Source organism: Etheostoma spectabile, chromosome 1 (genome assembly GCF_008692095.1).
Source record: "Etheostoma spectabile isolate EspeVRDwgs_2016 chromosome 1, UIUC_Espe_1.0, whole genome shotgun sequence".
Lineage (NCBI taxonomy): Eukaryota > Metazoa > Chordata > Actinopteri > Perciformes > Percidae > Etheostoma > Etheostoma spectabile.
In genome coordinates this window covers 11,435,329-11,462,192 of record NC_045733.1, presented here as the reverse complement: position 1 = coordinate 11,462,192, position 26,864 = coordinate 11,435,329, and the positions used below count along the sequence as shown (strand labels likewise).

Here is a 26,864-nt window from a genome sequence, read left to right as displayed (position 1 = left end):
TCATCAAGAAATTCAGAGTGCAGTCCAATATATCCATGATTCAAACAATTGTTAATTCACCTTGTAATAGCTGCTTCATAATTGTTTGTTTGTGCCTTTGCAACTAAAAAGAATCACATGATTTAGTGTGTAAAGATGACACACAGCTTGACTGTGCAAAAAAAAAAATACCTTGAATGTAGCAAACATGGTTGGAATGAATTGGTCACAGGAGGACTGATTTAGTAAAAAATAAAAAGGGAGCCAGAAAAGAGTCCACACAGTTAAAAGGGTGAAATTGTGTGTTTATAGCAAGGGCCGAGAATAGTACTGCATGATAGGTGGGGGATTCATGCCTCATGACTGTGATTTTGTTCATTTATTTATCTGAAACAGAATTTTTTGTTTTTTTTATTTAATCTGAATCAAAGATAAAATAAATTCATGGTTCAGTTATGTCAGACATAGCAGGGGTAATTTACAGATCACAGGTGCCAATGTGCAGTTAGGCTGGACTGAGAGGAGGGATAGTGTATAGTGCACTACAGTTTGTGCTATTTAGCTCAAAGACGTGTGTCAATAGTGCCACCACATGGAAAAGCCTGACTCTAATGGCTTTCTGTGAGCCAACACTTCCCCTTAAATACACAGCTTCTAGTGTTAGATTTCAACCGTTTGATGTGTAAAGTGGCTTTGAGTTGTCAAAATGAAATGTAACTGATTTTTTTTCTTATACCTTTATCAACAGAGGAGGCAGACCAGGAAATAAATGTTACAACATCAGCTTTATATCATAAATTCAAACTTTTACAATTTTATGAACATTAAGAAAAAATAAATGCATTCATGTGAAACAAACATGGCATTGTGGGAAATCACTATAAAGCAAAGCAGGTTTAAAAATAAAGATTAAATGTGGAAAACTTTGAGCTTTGATTAGCTCTTAGAAGCGCTCCATCCCAGTTCTTTAGTGTTTTTTTGACCCAGTGCAGTCTCATCCATCGCCTTATATGGTGTCCATCAGTGCAACACCTTTACCAAAATGTCACTGCCAACAGATTTAAAGTCCACATCCGTAATACCGTAGACATCTTTTTGGTCTCTAAACTGTTTGTAGGGATGCCAAATAGGTCAAATATGACACAATCATGCTTCTCTGGAGGAGCTCATCTGGTGCTCCTCCTCAGGCTCTCCACGGTCTGCAGGAAGGAGCGGAGGGCTTGGACCTCCTCCAGGGTGGAGTAGTCCTCCTTCTCCTCCTCCTCCTCCTCAATGATGCCACACTGTACGCAGCGGAGGCGGGGTTCACGTTGTCCAGCCCTGCAGACACAAGCTGTGGACAGAGACTGGGGGAACTCCTCCATCACCAAAGGCAGCAGATGGGCAGGAAGCCTGTCCATGCTGGTCGCCATGGTGAACGTTGGCCCAAATGTGAGGAGGATGAGCTGTAGAGAGTAAAGCTCTAGAGTAGATGCTGCGTAGGATGTAGGAAGTGTTTTTTGTTAAAAAGGCTGGTGTATCTGATCAGTTGTGTCCACAAGTTTTGGTAGGGACGATGCAAAAAAAGAAATTGTAAAAATATATATGAAATGCAATACTCAATCAGTGAGAGCTGTTTAATTCCCGAGGGTTCTGCTTGATGAGATGATTTGAGAGATCCTGTTTTTCTCCAATCTGCGCTTCGTTTTGCTGTGAAATCCGAGCGTGTGAGCCGGAGCGAGCTGTGGACTCTCGGCACCACTGAGCTCCTCTTTATATACTTCTCTGCAACCCACTCGCTTCTTCCTTTGGGCATCCCTCTACACACACAGCTCGTCTCCCCTCCTACACACTCTGTGACGACACATTTCCGCAGCTTCCATACCAGTGCACCGGAATGAGCTTCCAGAAACTGTTGGCATGGGAACCGGACGATCATGTTTGGGAGGGAACAGGCAGAACTTGAAAAAGCAACACATTTGTATGGACTGTGAAAATCATCAAGAATAGTTCTGAATAGTTCCGCTCAGAGAAGTTCTACTGTATGAACTGACTGATGTATTACATATTACAGAGAACAGTAAGTGGACTTCTAAAGTTAATGTGTTGGGTGTGACGGCATCTGACAGATGCCACTTACTGTACGATTTACAGACATTATACCCTTTTTAAATGCAATACCTGACACCAAGCCCATTTATATTTCATCTAATTAAAGCCCAATGAGAAGTTAAGACTATAACTGTTCTCTTATCAGGCCTTTCCATGAATTCAGTATAAAATATGCTAAAATCAGTTCCCTCCACGCTCTAAATCGGACAGCCATCTGATCCAAAACACAAGTGACAAGGTGAAGCCGAGCGTGAGATGTAAAAACAGATGACAGAAGTTATTTGAACTGATATTTTATTATTGGCTGGAAGGACAAATGCATTGTATTTTTCCAGGGATTCTGGTGTGCTCTGCTGCCACCCCAAATTAAATGCACCCCAGGTATTAGGAATATGCTTAATACCTAATGCATTTATCCCTGACAATCCCCTTGCTTCTGCACCTATATAGTTATTAAGAGGGAAATGTGAAGTGAAAGCTGCTATTTGGGCAAAGCAATAAAAATATTAGACTCTACCGTATAAGCAAAATCAGCATACATGCTGTTTTCAAAAGAAAAAGTCAAAGAAACATAGCAGAGTTTACACTTGGTTAATGGTTTGTCTCAACATTTTAGTAAATCCAACAATAAAGCTACCCTGGAAATCCAGAGTTCTCCGAGAGTACAATTTGAGTTACTCTGGCATCGAGTAATGCTGCTCATTAACTATGCCCTTGTAGCCGAGCTGCACCAATCACATCGGTGTATCTGATGTAGGCGGGGCCAGAGGCAAGCTGAACACATGACAGTTTATTCTACCAGTTAGCTGCTGCTAGCTAAGCGTATGGGTCTCTGGATACATCACCCTGTGTGTTGTGATTGGCTGTAGTGTTATCCAATTGCGTGCAGTGAAATTTTGAGATGCACATTTGGTGCCGCCCCTCGAGATGCCAGACCCTTCATCCTTTTGGAACTAGGTCTGGATTTCCAGGGGAAAACACTTAGTCACAAACATACCACACAGGGATAAGCTGTATTTTTAGAGAATTTGAAGAATTTCTGCATATAAAGCCGTGCCAAACCACCGCTGTCAAAAGAATGATTTTGAAAATCAACAAGTTTGTAAACAAAACATCCATTTTCATATTCCATCCATATTTTCCCTCTGTGCTGGTTATTCATCTACAGAGCCTTCACATATTTATTTATCTTTTTTTACAAATGATGCGTAGTAATGAAATGTAGTTTCAAAAATGTAGTTGGAATTAAACATGCGGTCCTCAACAACATTATTGAGCAAATATTAATATAAAAAAGCAAACCAGAGATTTTTAATACTTGAGTTGGTGCTTAACACGGAATGTGTATATCTCATTACTTTGAAACTGATATTAAATTAAAAGGATGAAGGAAGCTATTAATGTCACAAAAAACTTTTTTTTTTTTTTAAATCAAAATCAAAATTGCTTTGTGTTAACAGTAAGTAAGAGCCATATCCAGTGATGTAATACAGTAGTCAACGTTGGTAAAAGCTGGTCCACATACTCACAGGAGGCCCAAATATACACCCACATACACATCCAAATGATCTGTCTCCTTCCCTCATCACCTAGGCTTTATTTTCAACCATGTTTAGCAGACAGATGGATAGTTTTGGGAATCATTTTTAGTATTCCACACTAGTATTCCATTCATTAAAGCTGATCACTCGATGAGGAGCAACACTTTGTTTGGTATTTTTTCACACAACTGTTAGGATAGAATACATGTAATGGCAAATGTGGCCAGATGTTGCATCACATCATCCATGACTGGGAGTATCGGAGGGAGGAAACAGAGATGTTGCCCAAAAAATGTCACATTTTGTCTTCTAGGTCGATGGTAGTCAGAACGCGTCGTTAACACAGCTGGTCCCCTCTGTCTGTCTGCTGCCGCCGCCGCTCCCGGGCGCGGCAGATCCATCTAACCTTGCTTCTGCTTCTTAAGGTAACGAGCGCGCTGGGACAAACCCATGCCCATCACGTGGCTGTTGAGGATCTTGGCCGGGAGCAGAGCTGTAGTCACCCAGCCCTACAGAGGGAAATTACATGGTCAGCTGCTGGCATTTACAAATAACAGATTAGCATTCATTATTCATTTCCAACCCACAGGAGCAACAACTGTGGCAAGCAAAGGAAAATTCAGACAATTGTGCTGTTTTAATGCCTATGCACTTAGAGCCATTTTGGCACAAGTCTCTGCTGTAGTTGCCCAGCCAACAGCCGTTGAAACAGTTGATTTTGTTCCAAAGAAACCCCTCACTGTCTTTAATCCTCTTTTTAAGTAGGTAGCCGTTTATGAAGCATCATAAATGGATCTTTCATAGACTTATATTTAACTACTTAGCAAAACGAACTTCCTCTTAACTGAATGATTTTAATATCTTGTGCTAAAGCCGAAATATTTTTCAGAATTGATATCATTAAATCCAAGGAGGATGTAATAATGGATAATGCATTTGAATTATGGACATGGTTGAGTATGGTCATTGACTGTGGCAAGAGACCCTCTACTCGGGCACTCTGCTCGTTGACCTGAAGATTGTCGTGTCTAGTTGAAAATGATAACAAATATGTTCAACTTCATCACCTCATATCATGTTTATGCTACCCGGTGTGTCAATGACATTTCCACAGCAAACCAACAAGATCAATTGCCAAGCCAACTTTGTTTGGACTTTTGTTTGAAATGTTCAACACAGCGGAAATGTTTATGATCACATGATTGAATTTGAGCTTGTATTGGAAATACATGGTATTTGTATTTTAAATACATGGCACTTATTGGTATTGGAATGCAACTTTTCATAAGCCTAAAATGCTAGTATCTGGAAGTACTGGAGTTTATTCACCAATCCGATACCACGTAATAAAGCCCTAAAGAAAATCTACATTAAAGTAGTGACTGTCAAACTGGAAGGAAAAAGAAAGCTCTGTTTGTGTTTGTTCATGTTCCACAAAGAGTGTAACCTGAGCCAGACTGACAACAAAGATAGAAATCATATCACATCCATACAGGAATAGTAGTATACAGTTGTTAAAACATGATTAACAAATATATGACCCACTGGTATCGGATCAGTACTCGTGTCGGCCAATACGCAAGTTCAGGTGTAGGAAAGCAAAAAATGCGGACCATCAGACCATCTCTTATTATTATTGGTCTTTTATCATGACATCATAATTGTGCAACCAAAAATATATAGACAAACGTATCACAGCATAGATGACAGAACATCTCTTGTTGCTTGTGAATATGAAGGTTTCAGTTTGCAGGTTTACATACTGCTGAATTGTGGATTATTACTGGGAGATGGGGAGAGCTGTACTGTACAATAGAAGGAAGAGGGATTATCAGATAATCAGAGCAGATGCTACTTGTCTGCAGCTTGTGGTTTACTGAAATGTATGGGCAGATGACAGGAAAAATCTGTGCTTAGTTTACGTGATCTGCAAACGGATGACTTGACTGCACAGGATCAACAAAGGCTTGTTTGTGCTGAATGATTCATTGACTACCTGTATGCTGTAACGGTTGGTGTTGCCATTTACGTGTAGATCAATACACATGATCATGGAAAAATCGGAACTAAACTTTGTGGTTCCGTCTCATTTCTGATGCCCGTGTCGCTACAGAGTAATTACAGTGTTAGGATGCAGACAATACCGCAGGTAGTGGAGCATCGCGCTCTATTATTTCAGAGGATGTTTACCTTCTAATAGATGCTTTAGCGACTGTTGACACAAGGCTCATTCAGTGAATGGAGATGTGGTGAAAGGGAGCAGGTAGGAAGCTCTTTTGTCTGAAGTGAAATTGCAGCCTGAAGGAGGTTTTCCGTCCTGTTGCCATAACAGAACTTGACTTTTACTCTATTATTGCGACAGAGAAACCCGATGTTTAGAATGGTATCGCTCGTGTGTTCCCCTACCTACTATCATTCAGATACTTAAGGTCTATTTCAATTTTTCGTGCAAATTATATAAATGAATGCCACTGTAACGGGTAATTACATAACAGGTAGAGAGACAATAAGGTGCTCTTCAGCAGCCTGAAATGTGTTTCACCCAGTTTTACAGAGAGACTGTTTGACTCTTTATGTATTAAAAAAATAGATTTTGGCTCATTTCAAAAATAATTTCAGCATTAAGTTTGGTACATGGGTAAATATTTGGCATGTCATTTCGGATGCAGGGCGGCTTTTTGTGAAAATTGAAAATGAAGCCCAAAGAGAAGACTTAAAAAACATGACTTGTACTTACATTAGTATTTTCCTTTGACTCTTTGTTCTTTGCTCCTAGCATAACATACCCAGACTTACCATAATGGCATGGGGCAGGTAGCCATTGGTCTGAGTCTGGAGCCCCACAGTGTTGAGCTCAGCTGAAACGTAGCGCTCCGGACTGGGCTTGTCCAGCGTAGCCCGCCGTATTTTACTCAGCTTGGTTGCAACAAAAAATGGCAGAACACTCTAGAGGGGGGGGGGAGAAAACACAAACACACAATGTATCTAGTTTTGTAGCTTGGTGAAGTATCAACACAGTGTTGAGACAACAATGCTTTCTTTTTCTTAAAAAGGTATAGTCCATTTCTGTCGCCCTAATGAAGAATTCTAAGTAATGACAACACCACTGTTGTTGCATCCACATGACGCAAGCATTCCATAATGGTGCACATGCCCCCGCCTCACACAGTTGCTAGTAGCCAAAGAGGACATGGCGGATTAAGAAAACCTGGACTCTTCAGAAGTAGTAATTATCTATCGATCGAGAAATCCAGAGAGTTGTGTGGAGCTGATAGTCTTAATTAGCATTTGGCGATGGCTTGAATGTAATGTATGTTTATCAATATCAAAAAAGTTACATACTAAAGCTTTAGGCCTTAAGAATTTTTCTTCAAATTGCATTTCTAACTATCGTTATGATATTTAGCAAAATAACTAAGGTTGGCCCATTTACCTGGATGATGATGCCTTTGCTCTTGTATTCAGCTTGCAGTCCTTGTGAAAAGAAGTCCACAAAAGCCTTTGAAAGATAACGATAGGTCATTAATGCTACAGCTACAATTCCAGATAAAGAAAGACAAAACCAAACATAAAAAACATGGGATTTCAATTATCAAAATAATAAGAACATGACAAAATCTGGAGTCCAAAAACTAGCAAAGGGGAAATGTGTGCACAAAGAGTTCAGTACAATGTTAATGGTAGGTGTAATGAGCCGGGATGATCGTTAAATTGAGCATTAAACCAAAGATTTACCCTGGATGGATTTTAGATGCACCTTTAAACCTGCATTGCAGGCACTGGGATTTAGTAGATAAACATGACCCAGTATTTAGACACTAGCAAATTAATCAGCTCAAAGTGTGAACAGCAGGCTGTTTTTAAGCTACCAAACACACATGAGACGGTTATAAAACATTATGACGCCATATGCTCCTCTAAACATTTTTAATTGGTACACTACCTCGGGACCTGAGCTAGTCACCGACTTATTTATATTCAACAATTAAAACGGCAAATATGAAAAAGGACGATCCCTCACTTTATCCCTGCGCCCAAATAAATGCTGAACTAACATCTATCGTCATCAGTATGTTTTGCCTCAAGATATGATGGTGGATGGTGGATTAGACAGAAAAATGCAGTACAGTATATGCCACAGTATATGCATTATATGCTGTATATATGTAACTGTAAACTGTTTAGGATGCTGCGATGCGTCTATTGATAACACGTCAACTAACACTTGTAAGAAAGGTCATAAACCATGTATTGCAAATTACCTTGGAGGCAGAGTAGACAGTAAGGAGAGGAACAGGGTACATCCCACTGGCAGATGAGATGTTGAGGATGGCCCCCTTCTGCCTGGAAACAGAAATATAAGCCAATGCTATTTTACACTTCAAAAAGAAACAAAGTATGAGAGAAAGCAGGGAGCATGCTACAAACCCTTTAGCCTGACATCAATACCAGTATAAGACAACATGGTACTATGTATGCTTGCAAGCTGAAGCTAAACTGCTCTTGTTGTACATCAAAGAAGAGCTGGTAGAGACAGTAACATCAATTCCTAAATGTGTACAATCTGATGATAGTTTTGCTCCAGCCTGTGGTGCTTTGAATGATGTTGAATCTCAACTAGAAGGGGGATGATATTTTGAGAAACAAATTATTTGTGTACATGATGGCCAGGCAAGTGAATTCCATCAAGCCGCCTAGACATGATCTGTGGTAAAAATCATTTCGTTTGAGGGAGAGCAGTGGAGACAACTCGGAGGAAGTGCTACCGTTGGCATGGTGCACCGTTCGAAATTGTCGCCAAGTACTGCGTTTTCAACGCAGCATTTCAACGCAGCATTTCAACTTTGACCTCGTTGCCACTGACCTTTTAGGGCGCAACCAAAGCCAGAAGCAATGATGACGTACACCTGCACTTTGCCTCTGTGCCTCACCATTTTACCTCTGATCATGTGTAGGCAGCTTCATTTTCCGAAGCTGCAGACTTTTACTGTAGAAGTATATATTCTATCACATGATAATAAATCACAGATGGCATAGTAAGAAATTATATGTTCCCAAAAGTAGTAATCCTGTTCATTAAAACTCTTCTACTGTAGAGAGCTATTGCGACAAAAAACAAAAAAATTTAAAAGTCAAATATAACATTTTTATGCACCCATATTTTAGAGTAGATCTGTTAGTTCAATATGTTATTGAAATGCAACCGGGATTGCATACAAGTTTTTGCTGTCTTAAGGTTTATTCACAAAGGTGGGTTTAAATCAGTGTCATAGTATTTTATTTTTGTCAAAAATCAATGTCGATCAAATTATGTTAAATGTAGACGGAGAACTGATGATCAGCGTAATTCAAAGGTATAGTTGATCATTTTAGGACGTGTTTATTATTAGGTGTTAGAGCCAGTCTAGCAGTTACCTAAATCCAGTTTTCTGCTAAGCTAAGTTCCACCTTCATTGATTTAGACAATACGACTTTATAAAAAAGGAAATGCAGCATAATGCATTTGTGCTGGTGTCTGACGGTTAATGTTAACAGTTAATGTTTAAAAAAAAAAAAAAAAAATCACTTACTGCTTAAGTCATACAAACTTACCTCTCTACCATACGAGGTAAAACAAGACGCGTCATCTGGAAAAAAACAATGATGAGGGGGAGAGAGAGAAGGTGACAAGTGTGAGAAAGAGTGAAAGCATTGGACTGACAAAATAAAGTCTATTATGTGTGTGGGTTGTGGACAAGTGTGTGGAGGTTTGCATCCACATTTGTAAACGTGTGTGGTGTGTGTGTGTGGGTTGTTCGTGGAGAGGTGGTCATGGAAGGAAGACAAAAAGAGGAAAAGGAAATGATAATGATAGCAGAGGGAGCAGTGCAAAGAAATATTGAATGACATAAATTGTAAGTGTAAAGAGAGTAGGTGGACTTTAGCTGTTGCTCTGGGAATTGCTGAACATGGAGAAGAGAGAGGGAAGTAACTTATTATGCTTTTTGTCATTGTGCGTTCGGGTCTTATTTGGTCTGTGGGACTACCTGACAGTGGATTTCAATATCCAATGAGTCCATGTTGTGCAGATTTAATAGGGATATCCAAGTTAACTATATAAGAGTAATTGAGAACATTTTCACACCTGATAAAAGGGATAGTTCAGGTATTTTGAAGTGAGGTTGTATATGGTACTTATCCGTAGTCAGTGAATTGCCTACAGTAGCTGGCGGTCAGCACGCCCCCAGTTTGGAGAAGCAGGCAGCAGTACAGACACAGAACCTAAGCAATGAACGAAATGTACACTTTCTAAAGGAGGCTAAAATGTGATTTCCTGCCTTCCACAGCTGTACCTTGCTTTACCCCCGTGTCGGGACTCCTGTCTGCTTCTCCAGACTGGGGGTGTGTCGACCACCGTCTACTATGGATATACACTGACTGGCAATTACCTCATACAGCCCCACTTACAAATTTCCAAACTATTCATTTAAACTAGTCTGAGCACCTTTTCAAGGAAAACCTGATGTGCTGCATAGACAAAAGGCTGTAATCACTGCCAAATAGTGCCTCTAGAAAATATCAACCTGAAGGGGAAATACTTATGCACTTATAAGGTTTGATTTGTTTTCTCTTCGGCATCAAAAGGTGCAATATGTAATACTGACAGCTAGAGTTTAAATTAGTTACTACAGTACAAATTCAAAATACTGAATAGAGACGTCTCCCCCGCCCCCTCTTCCCCAGACTCGAGGTTCACGTTGGTTGCCAGGCTGAGATCGCAGCATCCACAACAATGTTGCTGGATGCTTGTCTCACACATCCAGGCGTTACTTCACAGCACAGCGGAGTATTGACGGTCATAAAAGCCCGTGATCACGCAGAGCTCTGTACCCAACTGACAGACACACTTTTTTTGGCTTAGAATTACAGTAGGAACTGCTAAAAAACACAACAACCTTGCCGTGCTCTCCACTCGACGGACAGAGTTTATTGGCTTAGAATTACAGCAGCAATCGCTAAACACCCTGCTATCTCACGGTCCTCTCTTCCCGATTTACAGCCCCCTCTCTTGGCTTAAAATAATTTAAAAAATAAGAATTTAAGCTTAAAATAAGAACAGGCTACACGTTGGAAACAGCCGTGGCCCGCTTGTCTGGTTCTCCGGTAACGTTAGCAGGGTTAGCAATGCGGCGTTAGCCAGGACCAGTTGTGATCACATTACTGGCTGTGTCTCCATTTGTTTTTGCAAGTAACCAACTCGGGTACTTTAGCTATATAATTCAATGTGTGCACACAAATGTTGAAATTATATAAAATGCCTGTCCCTCGTAACTGCGATAAATTAGCCTGAGGCTAATGCTTAACTGTTCCAGAGGAAATTAGCCAACTTCATGTCCTTTCAGGCTCTAAGCTGTCTCCATCTTTGAAATACATCTCCAGTATTTACCCGGGGTTTGTTCTGGTCACGCAACATGCCAGGGTTATTTAGGTCAGGTAGAATCTATCTCCATTGATCAGGTTTGTTTGCTGCTTTCATGGCTGTTCCAACAGCTCGGTGGGTTTACATTTTTACAGGTTTATCTGCAAAAATGTAAACCCACCCTCCAGAGTGAAAATCTAAAAAACGCTCCACTGTCGAGTTAACGTCTAAAGCGTAAAAACAGAAAAGCCCGCGAACGCGTTTAGGTCACAGCCATGCACCAGTACAGGAAAATAACAAACATGTCGGATTATTTCCAATCGTCGGACCTTCAAGTTGCCCTAGCAGCTGATAAAAGTCTATACATTTTGACTGGCAGGACTCCCAGTCCACGCCCTGTTGTGCCTTTGTAATCTAAGGTTGTTTGGAGCAATAACTCCTCCTCCTCGTCTGTCCAGACAGAACTGTCCGCTTCGCCGTGTTACGGTTTCACACTACTAGGGAGAGAAGTAGGAAGGTTGTACGCAGGCAGGTGCGTGGACTTGGGGGTATTGTATGGCAGTGCTTCACACTACCACACCGCCACCTGGTGTACACACTACATTGAATTTCACACACTTTTGAGTCACCATATGCACACAGATTTCCTCTTCAAAACGCTTGTCTAAACGCAAAATAAAAGTAAGCACGCAACGCCACTTTTGCGTTTTCTCTGTAGATTAATAGCACAGCCTTAGTTGAATTGAAAAGATTCAATTAAATATCTATGCTTAAAACAAAACACTCACCTGGCACACTGATGTTATGTTAATGTTGACCATGGTGTCAATGAACTGAAACAAGAAGCATCACAGGAGCATTACTACAACTTGGGTAAGGTATTTGTGTATTAATTAAACAAATCATTGTTCTGAAATGTAGACAATATCAACTGCATGTATTAAAGAAGTTATCTTGCAATTTGTTAATGCACAAGACGGTATAAATGATTTTCTGAAATGCCAAAGTCTGCTCCTAAGCAATAAAACTCACCATTAATCAATTCAGTGTTGCTGCTACAACCTTATTTGGTGTGGTATGACCTTACGGTAGCTCATGTTAGCACATTTTGGGTAGAGTTAACTCTTATGGCTCTCCTCTACGTATGCTACTATTACCCTCCCTTTTACATGCCCACTTTTGGCCGCAGTGGCCACCTTTCAGCAAAACTAACATAGGCTTGCTTAAGGTAAACAAGATAGAAGAGTTACAATATGTTATCAATAACACATTTATTTACAGTAGTACAGTATCGGATCAAGTCAGCTGGCCATATTTGTACATGAGGGACCTTTTATCTATGAAACGTAAGGCAGAAAACTGATCAGAGAGCAAAACCATCCACACAGCTAGCGGAAAGGATCCAGTTCGTAGTGGAGCTTTATAATCAAACTTGATAGAAGATGGGCATACAATGCTAAATGATATGATTATGGGATGTGCTATTATTACCATTTATATTACTTTTATTGTTGTTAAATGTTTTCCAAACATGTTATTCTTCATAGTCCTGTATGACATAATCATGTATACACTCATGGGAAATAGAGTGATAAAACCTTCAACTTACAGAGTCGAGATTGGGGACGTTGAGGAAGAATTCCGGGTAAGAATAGGATATTCCAACATTGTTCACTGTTAACAAGAGATTAAGAATTACACTGTAACATCCAAAATACTACATCATGTTAACAAACGGATGGATGAAAAGAAGATTACTTTTCTGTAATGTGGGTTTCAGAGTGTTATTGTACTTTCCAATCTTAAGAGGGCAGCAAAGGGCTGAAGGAGCCAGGGTAAATTAACTTTCATGATTACATGAAAGACTAACATTTTATAGCATTACTGAGGTCTGTAGGTCTTGACTGAATTTTGCATCTGATATGACCAACTAATTCAAATGGTATGAAAGGTGAGGCAGCACAAGCTCCTGCTTGCAGTCTTACTTACCCAATACTCCAATCTCCAGTCCTGCAAGTCCATCTTCAATCTTAGAGTAGATATCTACAGCGCTGAAGTCAGCTGCAATCGTTTTTGTCTCCACACCACATTTGCTTGCTGAGGGCACAAAACATTTTAATCTTGCATAGGTATATGAGAAGTGATGAAAGATACCAGAAATCTAGTGTGAAGCATTTATGAATGACCATATTAGCAAATAGTCACAAGGGAAAGGGAAGACCAGAGCAGAGGAAAAAATAATTAAACCCTGAAATAATCCTTCTTCATGAGAATATCCCTCCCTTAAGAGGAAGCTTTCATTTAATTGGACAGATTCACTTTCAGCTCCAGCAGGAGGCTTTACTGCCTCATAGACAAAAGCATGCGAGTCCTGCTGAATCTCCAATCAATAAAGGATCACTTGTGAAAAAGAAAAAAGAAAAAAGAAAAACTCAAAAAAAACTTAAAAAACACGCAATTCAAAGCAATATCATTTAGTTGTGGTAGTCATTTAGCCCTATTAGACGTTCACTCAGTGCAATACGGATGCAAGATTTCAGCTTTAGGATAAAAAAAGAGGCTGAATAGCAGCATGGATCATTACAAATGTGCTCCAGTCTAGCAGCTGTCATACTTAACACATGAACTACATTAGCCATGTGCCTTTGGACCACAGGTACTGATGATTTCCCTTGACGGTAAGATGTGAGAATTAGTTTGACTGATGGATTGAATAATGAGTCATACTGAGCTACATACTGTATTTTACCGTGACTTAGGGGCAACACATTGACAAAAATCTTCAGTTTGCATTCATTATTTAATGTCTGGCAACATTTTTGTCTGCATTTACACTGCATGTCTAAAAAAATATATATAACAGTATTCAAACAACTCACCAATCGCCTTGGATACGTCATCCAGCTTCTCCTGAGAGCGGCTGATCAGCACAATGGCAAAGCCTCTGCGGGCAAGCTGCAAACACAAAACACATGTCAACAACAGCGACATCGATGTATGCCCTTCACACATGTACTTCTCACACATTTACTATTTTAGGAGGGATAATAAAGTGGAGGTGGCATTATACAAAAGTGTGTTTTTATGGTTGATTAAATCATTAATAAAAGGCGTGCTCAAAAATGTTTTTTTTCCACTGTAATCCAAGTTCTGTAAATTTGATCCTGTAATTTCTGTTGATCAGTCTAAAGGTTTAGGCTTCTGTCTGTAAACTGTGCGTTGCAAGTTTGTGCATTCAGATCCATGCCTTTCAGTGTAGTAATCAAATATCCCAATATTTTTGACCAAATACCTCAATATTGATACCGCAACAATATTGTAGCATTGTCTATTGGTGCTTTCACAAAATATTTACACAATGAGATTTTTGATAAATAATCATCGGTAATGTGGGTATAATGACTAAGTGGGTACAAGCAAATAATAGAACAGCTAGAACAGTCTGTTAAGTTCAGTAAATGACTCCTTTACTGTAACCAGCCTTTAAAACCAGGAAAAGACAACACTTATGCCAAATTACATTACTACGATATCCAAAATCTAAGACGATATCTCGTCTCATTTCTCGACATCGATATAATATCAATATATTGCCCAGCTCTACGCATAAGCATGTTTGACAGGTTTCTGGCATGGTCACAGGTAATAGTGGGGCAGATAAGGGGGAAAATCGTTCACAAGTGGATACAAGCCCCAAATTTGGTGTGGTTATCCCTCTGGGGCCAATAATTTGAAAAATAACGCTAGCCACTTAATTTTTCAAAATGGCCGCCATTTTCCAAGATGGCTTCCATTTCCATCATTGGAAAACACAGATCTGCCCACATAATTTTACTACTGGGACATATTTCAAGGTTTTTACCTTTTGAATCCTTTTTTTTTTTACTATAAGGATGTTACATACATATCTATTTTGTGTTTTGAGAGTCTATAGTGGTATGTAGAGTAAATAATGTGAAAGAAATCCACGAAACGTGACATAATTCCAAGAAAAAATGTATTATTAAAGCATGTCAAAGTAACAGGAGGTTTTATGTTATTTACTTTTCTGGAGGCACATAACATTATTGTATATGTGTTCATTTTATTTAAGTGGGTTATTGTAATGTATGTATGCCAACATTGGTAGTCCTGGCACTTACAGCTGCTGTACAGTTAAGACCAAAGTGATAGCATTCACATCTTCCACGGCATTCTGCTTTGCATCCACATTTGGTCAGTTGCTGACAGCTCTCTACAATTGGTGATAGCTCTGTCCAGAAGATCTGCCATTGATCACCTTTCTTGGTCCATCCTCACTCAGAAGGACTCAGTACTTCTGGCTGGAGTACAGTTGCTTGACTCCAGATGCAGCCTGCCTGGTAGGCTGAACGCTTTACACACTGCAGCAATGTTGCTTGAGTAGGAGGAATGGCTTCATATGGCCTTTACTTTACTTACTTACTTTACTTACCAACCTGGCTTCATCTACTCCTCCTACTTTGCTGTACATCATGACCAAAAACTTTTCAAAAACTTCAGGTCCCCGCATTTTTCTTGGGGGGGTAGTGGGAGCTGGCTAAAGATTTCAAAAAGCTTTGGGCCAATTATTCAGTTTGAAAAGCGTCTTTTTCCCTTTTTGCCACCAAAGGCTGAAACTAATCCAGGCAGGAATGCTTTAAAGAAAGAATCCACGCTTTCTCCTTCCCAAAACTTTGATGGGTCTGATCCATCCAAGATTCACCCTTTTGGCCAAAGCAACCACAATGTTGCGCCATGTCCCAAAGAATGGTAGCCACTACCTATAAAAAAAGGCTGTCACTGGCTTTGCCAAAAGGGTTTTTGCCCCCACAGGGACAAAGATCCTAGTGTCGTTCCCAGACACAAAAATGGTTTAAAATCTGGGGGAGGGAGGGGTTTTGCTGACACTTGATCTCTTTGGCATTTTCCCACATTTGGTGTTAAAGTTTCTCAATTCGTCAGCGAGGAATGGACGCTCAGTTTTATTTACCCATGAGAATGTTACGCCAGTTTTTGGGTACTTTGCCCTTGCGGTCCTTTGGGTCTGCTTTTTGTCCCCCTTTTGACCTAGGTTCCCTTCAAAGGGTTTTTGGGGATGTCAAAGATATGTCTGTTCTTTTGTATTTTCCCGAGATGCCTCTACAGTGGGGTCGAAAGTTTGGGCACCCCCCGGAAATATTTTTAAGAGCATAAAAAGCCAAGAAAAGATGGAAAAAAAACTAAAGGATCAAATGAAGATTAGACTTTTAAATGTCACAAAAAATTAGTTTTTTTTTTATCTTTCACTTTTAAAAAAACAGGAAAAAAACATGGGGTCGCAAAAGTTGGCACCTGGGGGTTTTGATCATACTTTTTAAAGCTGAACCTCGTGTAGGGGTTTTTCTCACCGTCTGGAAAAACCAGGTGATTTTAATCTTTAAGGTTTTAAAAGCCCCCGACTATCTGACCCCCCCCCCAACAAACAACACCATGGGTTCTCTAATTTGTCTAGAAAACTAAACTAAAAATGTTTTACGGCTTTTTAAAACAGGTGAACTAGAAAAATGAAAGCGTTCCAGTGCCCCTACCCTGTTGGAATTAAAAGAAATGGCCGCATCGGAAAAGTGGAAGTTTGAAAAAGTTGGAAAACCCGAAAATATCAGACAGAACCACCCCAGGATTGGGGGAAAGCAGCCAAACCCCCCCCTTGGGGCATCGTCCTCCCAAAAAACCCGGCACTGGGGTCGGTACACCATTCCGTAAAAGAGATACTCCCCAAAATGGTCATCATGGAATCATCAGAAGAAAAAAGTCTTCTAGTCCCACCAAAAAAACAGGGTTGGAAAAAGGAAAAAAAAAAAGACAGCTTTATGCATAGTGGGGCCCAGTTCCTTTGGGGCCGTGAGGTTAAAGTCAACCTTTTGGCCGAAAAGACAAAGTGTTTGGAAAAAAAGGGGCAAAAATTTAAAAAAGAACCTCTGTCCAGTTGTTAAACATGGAGGGGGGGGGGGGGGGGGGGGGGGGGGGGTAGGTGATTGCAGCACATTGTGGTCGTTTGCCATCTGTGAAAAAGCTGCAGTTAAAGGGGAGGATGGCTTCTACAAATGGATCATGATCCTAAACACACCTCAAAATCCATGGTGGATTACATCAAGAGGCATGAACTGAAGTTTGCCATGGCCTTCACAATCTGCTGACTCAATATAATGTAAATCTATGGATAGACCTTAAAGTAGCAGTACGTGACAGACAGTCCAGAAAGAGACTCTTTGGCTGGCTACAAGAAGCGTTTCCAAGCTGTGATACTTGCCAAAGGGGGGGGCGTGGAGCTTCCCACCATCACTCAAGGCAGCAGGGAATGGCAGATTTTCATGTCTAAAGAGCTACTTCAGATCACATTCTCTGCTCTGGCATGAGATGAACAGTTTGGAGAAGAGCTGGTAATCCTCCTTCAGCACCTTTTTCTTCAAAGAATTGACAGAGGCACGTTCCTGATGGAAGAAGTTCATGCAGTTTTGGGTTCTTCTTCTTCAAGTCCTCTCCAAATCAATATGAGGACTTTAACTATTGATATTTATGATGTTGAATATGGTCTCATTGTAATTCTTGACCATCACAACATAGGGTAAATATCCCCTCTTGTGATTTATCTTGTACGGTTCAAGAGATATGATGGAAAATACATAATTAGTTAGGCGGAATCCAAAATGGCCGCAACAGCTGTCTAGAGGCCTTCATTTATGTTGTGTGGGGGTGTTATTTTGTAATCATTGACCATCAAAACATAGGGTAGACATCATCCTTTGAGCAGTTGAATGTTTTGTTCAGGAGATATCATGCAAATATACATAATTTGGCTATGGCGGGGGAAAAAATGGCCGCCGCGGCTCCCATGAAGTTTTTTTGCAATGGCTAACGTACTTTTTTGAAAGAGCACTACCCACTGAGTAATTGTACCAATCTTGGTGCTTGTATCCACAAGTGAACGATTACCCTAAAAAATGGCACTTATCTGCTCCACTATAAGGAATTGAGGAAGGATCTTCTGCTTCTGACCAATCTTTGGAATTGGTATTAACACAGTTGGCTAGCTAGACAACCCTGTCAATCGCCCACCGGTCAGTTCTCGCTAACTCACCCGACATCCAACAGGTTACTCAGGCAAACAAATGAATAATGGTGGATTCTTCCAGGCCTTGTCAACCGCTGGTAAGTCAAGAGAATACATGACCTAGTAAAACTGTTATTGAAAAGTAACTAATTAGAGAGGTTTTATTTTTTATGTGCAGATATCCTGGTTAGGTAGCTAGCCAGCTAACTTATTTTACCTCCCATTTCTAAATGGCTTCTTTGAAATTAAATGCAATTAATCTTGAAGGTATAAACCTGATGCACAAATTTGAGAAGCAGTTTGCAAGCAAGTGTATAAAGTAGTGTTTACAGAACTACTATTAAAGCAACACTACAATAAATATACAATAAAAAAACCTTTACGTTTAAGTTTACAAAACCAACATTACAAGCACAAAACTCACTTTCAAAGCACACCTTTATGAATGTTTTTTTTTTTAATAAACCTGTATGTGTTTGGCATAAACATAAGGAAATTCTAACCAACTCCTTCCCCCTCTTGTTTCACTGTGTCTGAAAATGTCCAGAGTCTGGGAACGTTACCTCCTCCGCATAAGCTTTCCCAATCCCATCTGTGGCTCCAGTCACAACTAAAAAGGGAACAGAGGGACGGATCCAGAGTGAATAAGCAGAACAAAAGTATATATTGTTCTAAGTCAAATATGAAAACAACAACTTTAATAAGACAAGAAATGTCTCAATGTTTACTGGGAAATTCACGGTACAAGGTATAGATTATATACATGAACATGAAAACTGTGGCTCGATTGGCTGATCCATTAAAACTGAGAAAACTCTTTTTATACTCCTACAGTACATTTTATGCACAACTCATAACACAACTAACCTAATCAGGATGGATCAATACCACAGGACAAAACAATATAGCTATAAATTAGATAACAATGACAAACGAAAAACAATATACTGAATATACAGAGGTCATTAAACGTTGAATAATATTTGTTTGTCATTACTCATTCTATTCATTCTAACCCCAACCGGCCCGTCAGACACCGCCTACCAAGAGCCTGGGTCTGACCGAGGTTTCTTCCTAAAAGGAAGTTTTTCCTCGCCACTGTCGCACTGTTGCTTGCTCTGGAGGAAACTACTAGAACTGTTGGGTCCTTGTAAATTCTGGAGTGTGGTCTATCTGTAAAGTGTCTTGAGATAACTCTTGTTATGAATTGATACTATAAATAGAATTGAACTACAAAAAGTCCTCTGGTGCATGGCCTAAAGTATGTGGACATTCAAACATTACAACCATGTGTAATTGTTGGACATCTTATTCCAGGACCAAACCATTGCTCTGCTGCTATAACAGCCTTGATTCGTCCAGCAAGAGTAGACTCATTAAAAGAGATTAAACAGTTTTAAAACCATGCAACAAGTGCCACCGTAGTTAAACAGACATAGAGCGCCACCCCTAGGAACATTAGCACCACAGAAATTTGATGATGAACATGTCAGTGGTATGGACTGTTTGACTGATCCCTGAAAAGTGCAGTGCAAAAACACCGATGACGGCCAAGCACAAAAAGCTTTAGAAAAAGAAAATGAATTGACTTCCAATGGTAAAGAGCTGAATGTCAGTGTAGAAAGATGTACAGCAGGACAGGGTACACGGAGAGCAGGCGAAGTGAATAAGGAGGACAAAGAGGAGGAAGAGAGGGGAAGTTAGGCCCTCTCTGTCATCAGTGGCAGTTGAGCGAACGGATGCCCTGGAACTGCCTGGTACAAACAGCAGCAGCAGCCTATTTTTAGCATTTCCCATCTTTCAGAAGAACTATTCATCACACCTCTGGCTAAATATAACAAAAAGTGGATGGGAGTGGGATGGAGAGTCAGGGCATTACAATATGTCCCTGTGTAACCTGTAAGTCCTGGCTTAAAGAGCATCTTGTCCTTGTGTAAACTTACGGATCCTTGTTTTCTTATGTTTAGGTGTTATTGTGTGCATTTATTATTGTGTTTTAAAGGTATGTTACTTTCTTCCATTTTTGCACCGTGGTTTAGACCAAATTGTGAGAGTACAGTGCACTTAAGATATAATATTGGTGGTTTAGGTCAAGCCACATCAGTCCGGCTGGATGAACTGAGCAGTATAGCCTCTAGGGGCCACTAGCAGTGCTTTCAGACTCGGAGGCTCTTTAAATACTACGTGCAAAAAAACATATTTAGACAGTCCACTAAAAATTAGACCGGACGCCTCCTGATACGATATCCTCACGATACTTATGTCACAATATGATATTATTGCAATTTCAAACATAGTACAATATTTTGCAATGTATAACCTTTTTCCCAACTTCAAATCTTTCCCAATTACAAATGATGTCCCCCAAAAGGAAACTTTGTCAACATTGGTTTTATCTAAAAAGATACATTCCTCTGTTTGATCTCACTTCAATGGTATTGCAAAATGGGACAAACTGACCAACACATGTAAAATAAAAGATCACGCAGTATTGCCACAGAAAATATTGCGATTTTTCCCCCACCCCTAGTGCCCTGTCTGCTCATTTTAAGATAAACTGCCATTGTTACTATTGATGCACTCAATCCTACGCCTACTGTTTATGCTGTTTGACTGATCATTTGACTGTAGTTAGTAATCCACCCACACCCTACGGTTTACTCAGTTACTTATAATGGCCATTCAGTAGTTGTAATTAATTAATTATATTTGTATTTGATATTCTGTCATGATGTCATGTAATGATGTGTTTATATATATATATATATATATATATATATTATATATATATATATATATATATATCATACATACTAACATACATACACACACACACACACAATATACACATATATACACACACACACACACACACACACACACACACACACACACACACACACACAAACACACACACACACACACACACACGCACGCACAGTATTTCAAGGGGTTTATCTAATTAACAAATCTGAACATATACTGCATAATTCATGGTTTCGTCCAATACAGAGTACCAATCTAAAACCAGTCCTCTCTTTCTCCAAGAAACTGTATTCCTCACTGCATGCATTTTGATATTTTGTATTGGAGGTAAGATGAGGCCAGGGATTGCTGTGGCACACCAATTAACTTAATGTGAACTGGTCTCCTCATGTCCAACACCTGATCCGCTTAATAAGGTCAGTATCAGCATTGGTACCGATCTGGCATATCAGCTTAGTGCATCCCTAATTAAATCTTATAAATAATATATATATATATATATATATTAAAAAAATGTTTAACAGACATATTTTATATCATGATTAATATTTTTAGCATGTGGTACTTTGTCAGGATAAAGCTCAGTCTGAATGTTGCTGCCTTCATGACTCGTTTGTGCTGTTGCTGCAATGTCTACAAAAATCCCTGCAGAGAAGTTTATTTTACGCAAATATTTTGTTCATTTGACATTACTATTCATTCCTTCTTTTACTCATCTGTCTAACTACCCTTTGCTGTACCTATATCCCCTTTGTGTGATCTTCCTAAGTACAGATGATGCCGAGGTGCCAAGCATCCTCTAGGGCTGCAGCTGTGCCAAACAGAAGGGAGTGTGGAAGAAAAGAGGAGAGAAAACAAACATGGGGGATCCTGGGGGCAACTAAAAATAGCACAGAGAAGAGGAGGGGAGAGTCTGCAGGCACATTGATGAGGAAAACATGGGCTGGGTTATTTTTAGTTGTTTTAAGAATGAACTGTTTTGCAGTCGGAACAGAAAAAAAAGAAGCTTTTATAGGAGAGTGCATGTTCCCTTCAGTCAAATAAAACAAGCTCTATTTTAGGAACTGCTGTCTTCTGCAAATGTAGGTAAGACTGGCTAGGTCCTCCACTGATATGGCTGTGTCACCATTCTTTTATTGGTGAAAATACCTGAAGAACTGGGAATAATTTACCTTTGTAAATTATCTTTATCTACTGCACCTAAAATATAAGTAAAACACGTTCTAGAGTTAGAGGACATTAGTTTATTCTATTAAAATGTATTCTATTAATAACTGCAAGTTATGCGTGGGCATTTGTAGAACACACGTTGATAAAAACGTGTTGGTCTGTTGGCAAAATTGTACTGGCAAGATGAGCCCACATGGGCTAGCCAAACCTACGTCGTCACTGGAACAGTGAACAGATTTGAGACTGAGTGTTGGTCCGGGGAGTCTGCTCTGTATTTTCTCTGCTCAAATGGTGTGATCAACGATGCATCTCCCCTCCGTTTTATATCACAGAAAACTAAATATCTTTGGCATTTGGATTGTTGTTCAAACAAAAGCGGGGACCACCTTTGCATTTCCTAGCAATGTGTTTTGCATTCCCTCGCAATACTTTTCTTCTTCCGTTCCTTCTGAGCCATGTGTCTAATTTCACCCAGCCCAATGGATCAGCTCATTGAATTTTACTTTCAGCTGGGAATGCTGAAATACTGCTCAATGGGCACATTCATATCCGTTCTACAATCAATCAATAGGCCTATTTCATAAATGTATGAAAAGATTAGATTAGGCGATGACCCAACACTATTATTAGAAAACCTGAAGCTCCCCCTCTGCTTTCTGGTGGTTCATAGTGGTTCCGCTCATTTTTTGCTTACAAATAGTAGCTTGAAGCATTTCATTTCTATGGTTGTATCAAATTAGACAAAACCTAATATATTCTTTATTAGACAGTAAAACATGTAAAAAATAAAAAATAATTTACAACCATATCTGCAACGATGACAACTAAGAAATTAATCTATGGGAATGTGTACATATGTTGGATAAACAACAATGCCCAAGCCCCGATAAGATAGATAGATGCTATTTTGTGTCACCAACAGACTTGTTTTCATTAAGTAATCCAGTTTATAGTTTACTGCATTATTTAAATAGAGCCACATAGTACCAATCTCTGGCAAGTTTTGCATTTGTATGCATAAGTTATATTTCTAATGCAAATGTTCGAAGATTTAAAATGGATTGTAAATTGACATCAGACAGCATGCGGACATAACGTCATTAAACAAGCACAGTGTTTCCTCTGTTGATTTTGTAGTGGCGGCCCGCCATGGCAAAATTTCTGCCGCCACGGTAACAGCAAAATAGGGCAGACGCACGATGAAGTCGCGGTTGCCTTTTAAATGATCCTGTCAACATAATGCAGCCTCCGTTGGCTGCCGCTCACATTGCAGTTGAACAACACACAGAACTATTCAGAGGTTATTGGCCCCGTCCAGTTCAACGCCACTACTGTTGATGTAGCTTACTGCCCCCACTGCTGAAAAACATCCTACCGGAAACACTGCAAGCACTGACATGATTGTGAGGAATAATCAGTTAGCAGTAACTTTCATTACAATGTCTTATGAACTCAAACAATTGAAGCACTGTCTGACATAGCGAGACACCTAAATACTAGATTAAATACTAAGTCCCAACAAAGAATGTTCTTTCTAAGGAAACCGTTGTCCTTTAAAATGTCAGCAGCAGTATACTTCAAACATTTTATTGTGCTTTTGTTGAAAGTGTTCCCTCGTTTGGCATCATCTGTAGGTATGGCAACGCCACTGAAGCACAGAAAAAGTACATTAGAAAAATAATAACTTCCAGTAAACTATCAGGTATTCCATTCCCAAGTATGGAAAGTATATATATAAAAACAGAACACTAAAAAAGGCAAACAGCATTGTGGGTAATCAGAAGCACCCCCCTGCCTCCTGATTTGAACTGCTGCCTTCAGGACGAAGATACTGTGCTCGTCAGTTTACAAAAAACAGATCCAAGTTCTCTTTTGTTCCACAGGCCATCAAACCCCGTAATAATAAAAGGCCCTGTACAGTAATAAGTATACATTTTTCTTTTTTCTCCCAGCTGGTATGGAAAACTACCCCCCCCCCCATATGCCGGAGTGCTCTGGTCTATGTTATGAGTAGCGATGTATACATGTTAGTTTTCTTTGTCGTGTTTGTCTTAATATTGTTTAAAAATGACATGTGATGTGATTTTTGCTGCAACCTCATTTCCCCATGGGGACAATAAACATGAACAACAACTCTCTCATTAGGATACCACTGCAATGCTTCTCCGTTACCCTGCCATGGGCTCTCTCTCTCTCTCTCGCACATACAGATCACATACACAAACACACAGTGAGATGCGGGCCCCCGTCAACCTGAATCCCGAGGATCCTGAGTCTTGTTTCTGAATGGCTAGTCCTGTTACATAATCAGGCCGTCCTCTCCATCAAGTCCACTTCACTGAGAGAAAGTTTGTGAATGAAAGCGGCAGCCGGCGAGGCCAACGGGCTCCTTTGCCTCAGTGGATATTCTGAATCATTTTGCATTTGCAATCTAAAAATAAAAACCAGGCCGTCTTGATGCGTTTCCATTTTTAGCTGCACACGAAACGCTCAAAAGGCAAATTCAGTTCGCGTCCTCAAAACATTTGAGTTTCTCTGGCAGCCTGATGCGACTGTGACTGCAGGGGTTGGGAAAAAAGACTGCTCAGATATTTTGTTGTGGATTTAGACTCTGATTAAAATGAAGAAATATTGAGTGTCCAGGTTAAAAGATAACACCATTATCAAGTGTTTCGTCCTTCATCTTGTCATTTCCACTGACCATGTAGGATGCAATGTAATATAACTGTATCTGAAAAACAGTATTACTACTTCTTTCCAAACAAGTGCATGAATATTATTATTTTAAAAAATGTCAAGCGCCTTTGATGATGTGAACTTTGAACACCAACATTACAACATTACATTAAAGCAATCCCAGCAGTCTGGTCAAACTTCAAGGTTCAGTCAGTGAGCAGGCAGGGCAGATGGGACAGTATTCAGTCAGATTTAATAATCCCCCTAGAGCCATAATCCCCTGACAAGAATTACTACAGTTTACACCAGCTGACAAAAGGCTGATCATCCCCTGTCCATTCTTTATTTCTTGTGAAAAGTACAACAGAGACGGACAGTGCAGTCTGCTGTTGCTGGGACAAAGAAGCCACAGTGTGTAATGAATAGCCAATTTGCTAAAGCACTAGGCCCGTTCGAGATGAGCCACGTGTGCTCAGAATCGACGTGTCATGCACACGTAGACAACGATAATCTCACGAGATCAAGGCGGCCGTGGTTCTGAGACGCAGGCAGCGCAGTTGCTTTTCGCCGACTGAAAGACCCAGGCGGACCCACAGCATGCTGGGAAACGCCGGCCTCTCTGCTGATTTTTATAGCCATTTGTCTGATTTAAAGGCTCATTCTGTACAGAACACATGTGTGATTGTGACGTTTAGAAGTCAGAGAGACTAAAGCCGTTCAGAACACGGCTCAATTACAGTGTGTTGTTAATTAAAATCAGCAACAGATCGCATGTAGAGACTTTTGAGAGTTACTCTGTCAGATTTCAAACCACAGTGTTTCTGTCACTTCCTGTTCACCATGAGGGCGGCAGGACTCGGCTGGAAACTGTCCGACTTGAGAGCGGATTTTGGTCCCCGCCCCCGCCTGCTGCCACCTGCTCTCGTCCACTTTACAGGCGAGGCTCAGTTTGTCTCCAACGAGCCTGACATCAGACCACTGGAGACGTCCCAATCACCAGTGTTTAGATATATTATGCAAGCTGTGATGCAATGCAAGTTCAGTGCAGTAGTGTAAAGGTTGTTCTTGTCATGCTGAAGAATGCAAATACGATAAATACAATCATTAATAATTATCATTATTAATTATTAATTAAAATACAACTAATACATTACTTCAATAAAATTACAAGACTTCAATAAAGAAAATGTGTCTGCTTGTAGGCTAATATGGATTCAGTGGCCACTATATTAGGTATACTTGTACAATCTAATGCAATCTGTTATGAATGGCCTACTAATCAAAATGAATGTCAATTTCATTTAAGGACCATTTTTTTCTTCTATTTGTTTGCATATTGTGTTAAACATGGTTTATATACATATTTATAAATGTATCTACACTACCGGTCAAAAGTTTGGGGTCACTTAGTAATTTCCATTGCACTCCATTATAGACAGAATACCAGCTGAGATCAGTTGCATTGTTTTTTTAACCCGGTCAGCAGTTTTCAGATTACATTATGTGCTTACATAATTGCAAAAGGATTCTCCAGTGTTTTCTCAGTTAGTTTTTTTAAAATGATATCAGATTAGTAAACAGAATGTGCCTCTGGAACATTGGATCAATGGTTGCTGATAATGGGCAATGTAGATATTGCATTAAAGATCAGCCACCCACTCAGATCAGCTGGTATTCTGTCTATAATGGAGGGGAATAGAAATTTGTAAGTGACCCCAAACTTTTGACCGGTAGTATATATATATATTTTTCTTTAAACAATCACGTAAATGACACAAACCATCTCAACATGAGACAGTAACGTTACTGTCTCCCATTAGTGTCTCACCTGCCCATTTTCCCAGGGTGGTGGGTGACACGAGCCGCCCGTTGCCCAGCACCCACACCCGGATCCCGGACAGCAGCCGGCACACGGCGCACACCGACAGCCAGGCCGCGGTCACGGCCCCGAGCCACAGCAGCGGCGTCTCCACGGCCCGTAGCACTGCTTCTCCGCTGCTCCACATACCTCTACCACTGTATTATATGATGATATAAACGCCTGCGATTTTAATATCGGTATTCATGTATGAAGAAGTGCTCTGAGTGCAAATGCACGAGTTGATAAAAGGAGCCTGTGTTGCTTCCGCGTTAGACGCTTCCGCATCAGTGC

At 40.1% G+C, this 26,864-nt stretch overlaps 1 protein-coding gene and 1 long non-coding RNA gene across 3 annotated transcripts; one reads left to right on the top strand and one right to left on the bottom strand.

The window, feature by feature from the left end:
• Nucleotides 1-1,446: 1,446 nt before the first annotated feature.
• Nucleotides 1,447-10,541, top strand: LOC116689596 (uncharacterized). The gene is made up of 3 exons (XR_004332057.1): nt 1,447-1,457; nt 7,568-7,570; nt 10,439-10,541. It is a non-coding gene; the product is annotated as an uncharacterized LOC116689596 (long non-coding RNA).
• Nucleotides 3,775-26,864, bottom strand: hsd17b12b (hydroxysteroid (17-beta) dehydrogenase 12b). 2 transcript variants are annotated; one of them, XM_032516091.1, is made up of 11 exons: nt 26,541-26,864; nt 18,664-18,710; nt 13,890-13,965; nt 13,000-13,107; nt 12,620-12,684; nt 11,799-11,843; nt 9,204-9,238; nt 7,874-7,955; nt 7,045-7,110; nt 6,398-6,557; nt 3,775-4,120 (listed from the first exon to the last, which is right to left on the bottom strand). In XM_032516091.1, exons 1-11 carry the CDS (start codon nt 26,716-26,718, stop codon nt 4,032-4,034), a joined length of 951 nt encoding a protein of 316 aa, XP_032371982.1. In that variant the 5' UTR covers nt 26,719-26,864; the 3' UTR covers nt 3,775-4,031. The 2 variants fall into 2 exon arrangements, with proteins under 2 accessions (XP_032371982.1, XP_032371908.1); XM_032516017.1 differs by having other exon boundaries at nt 6,408-6,557; nt 26,541-26,862.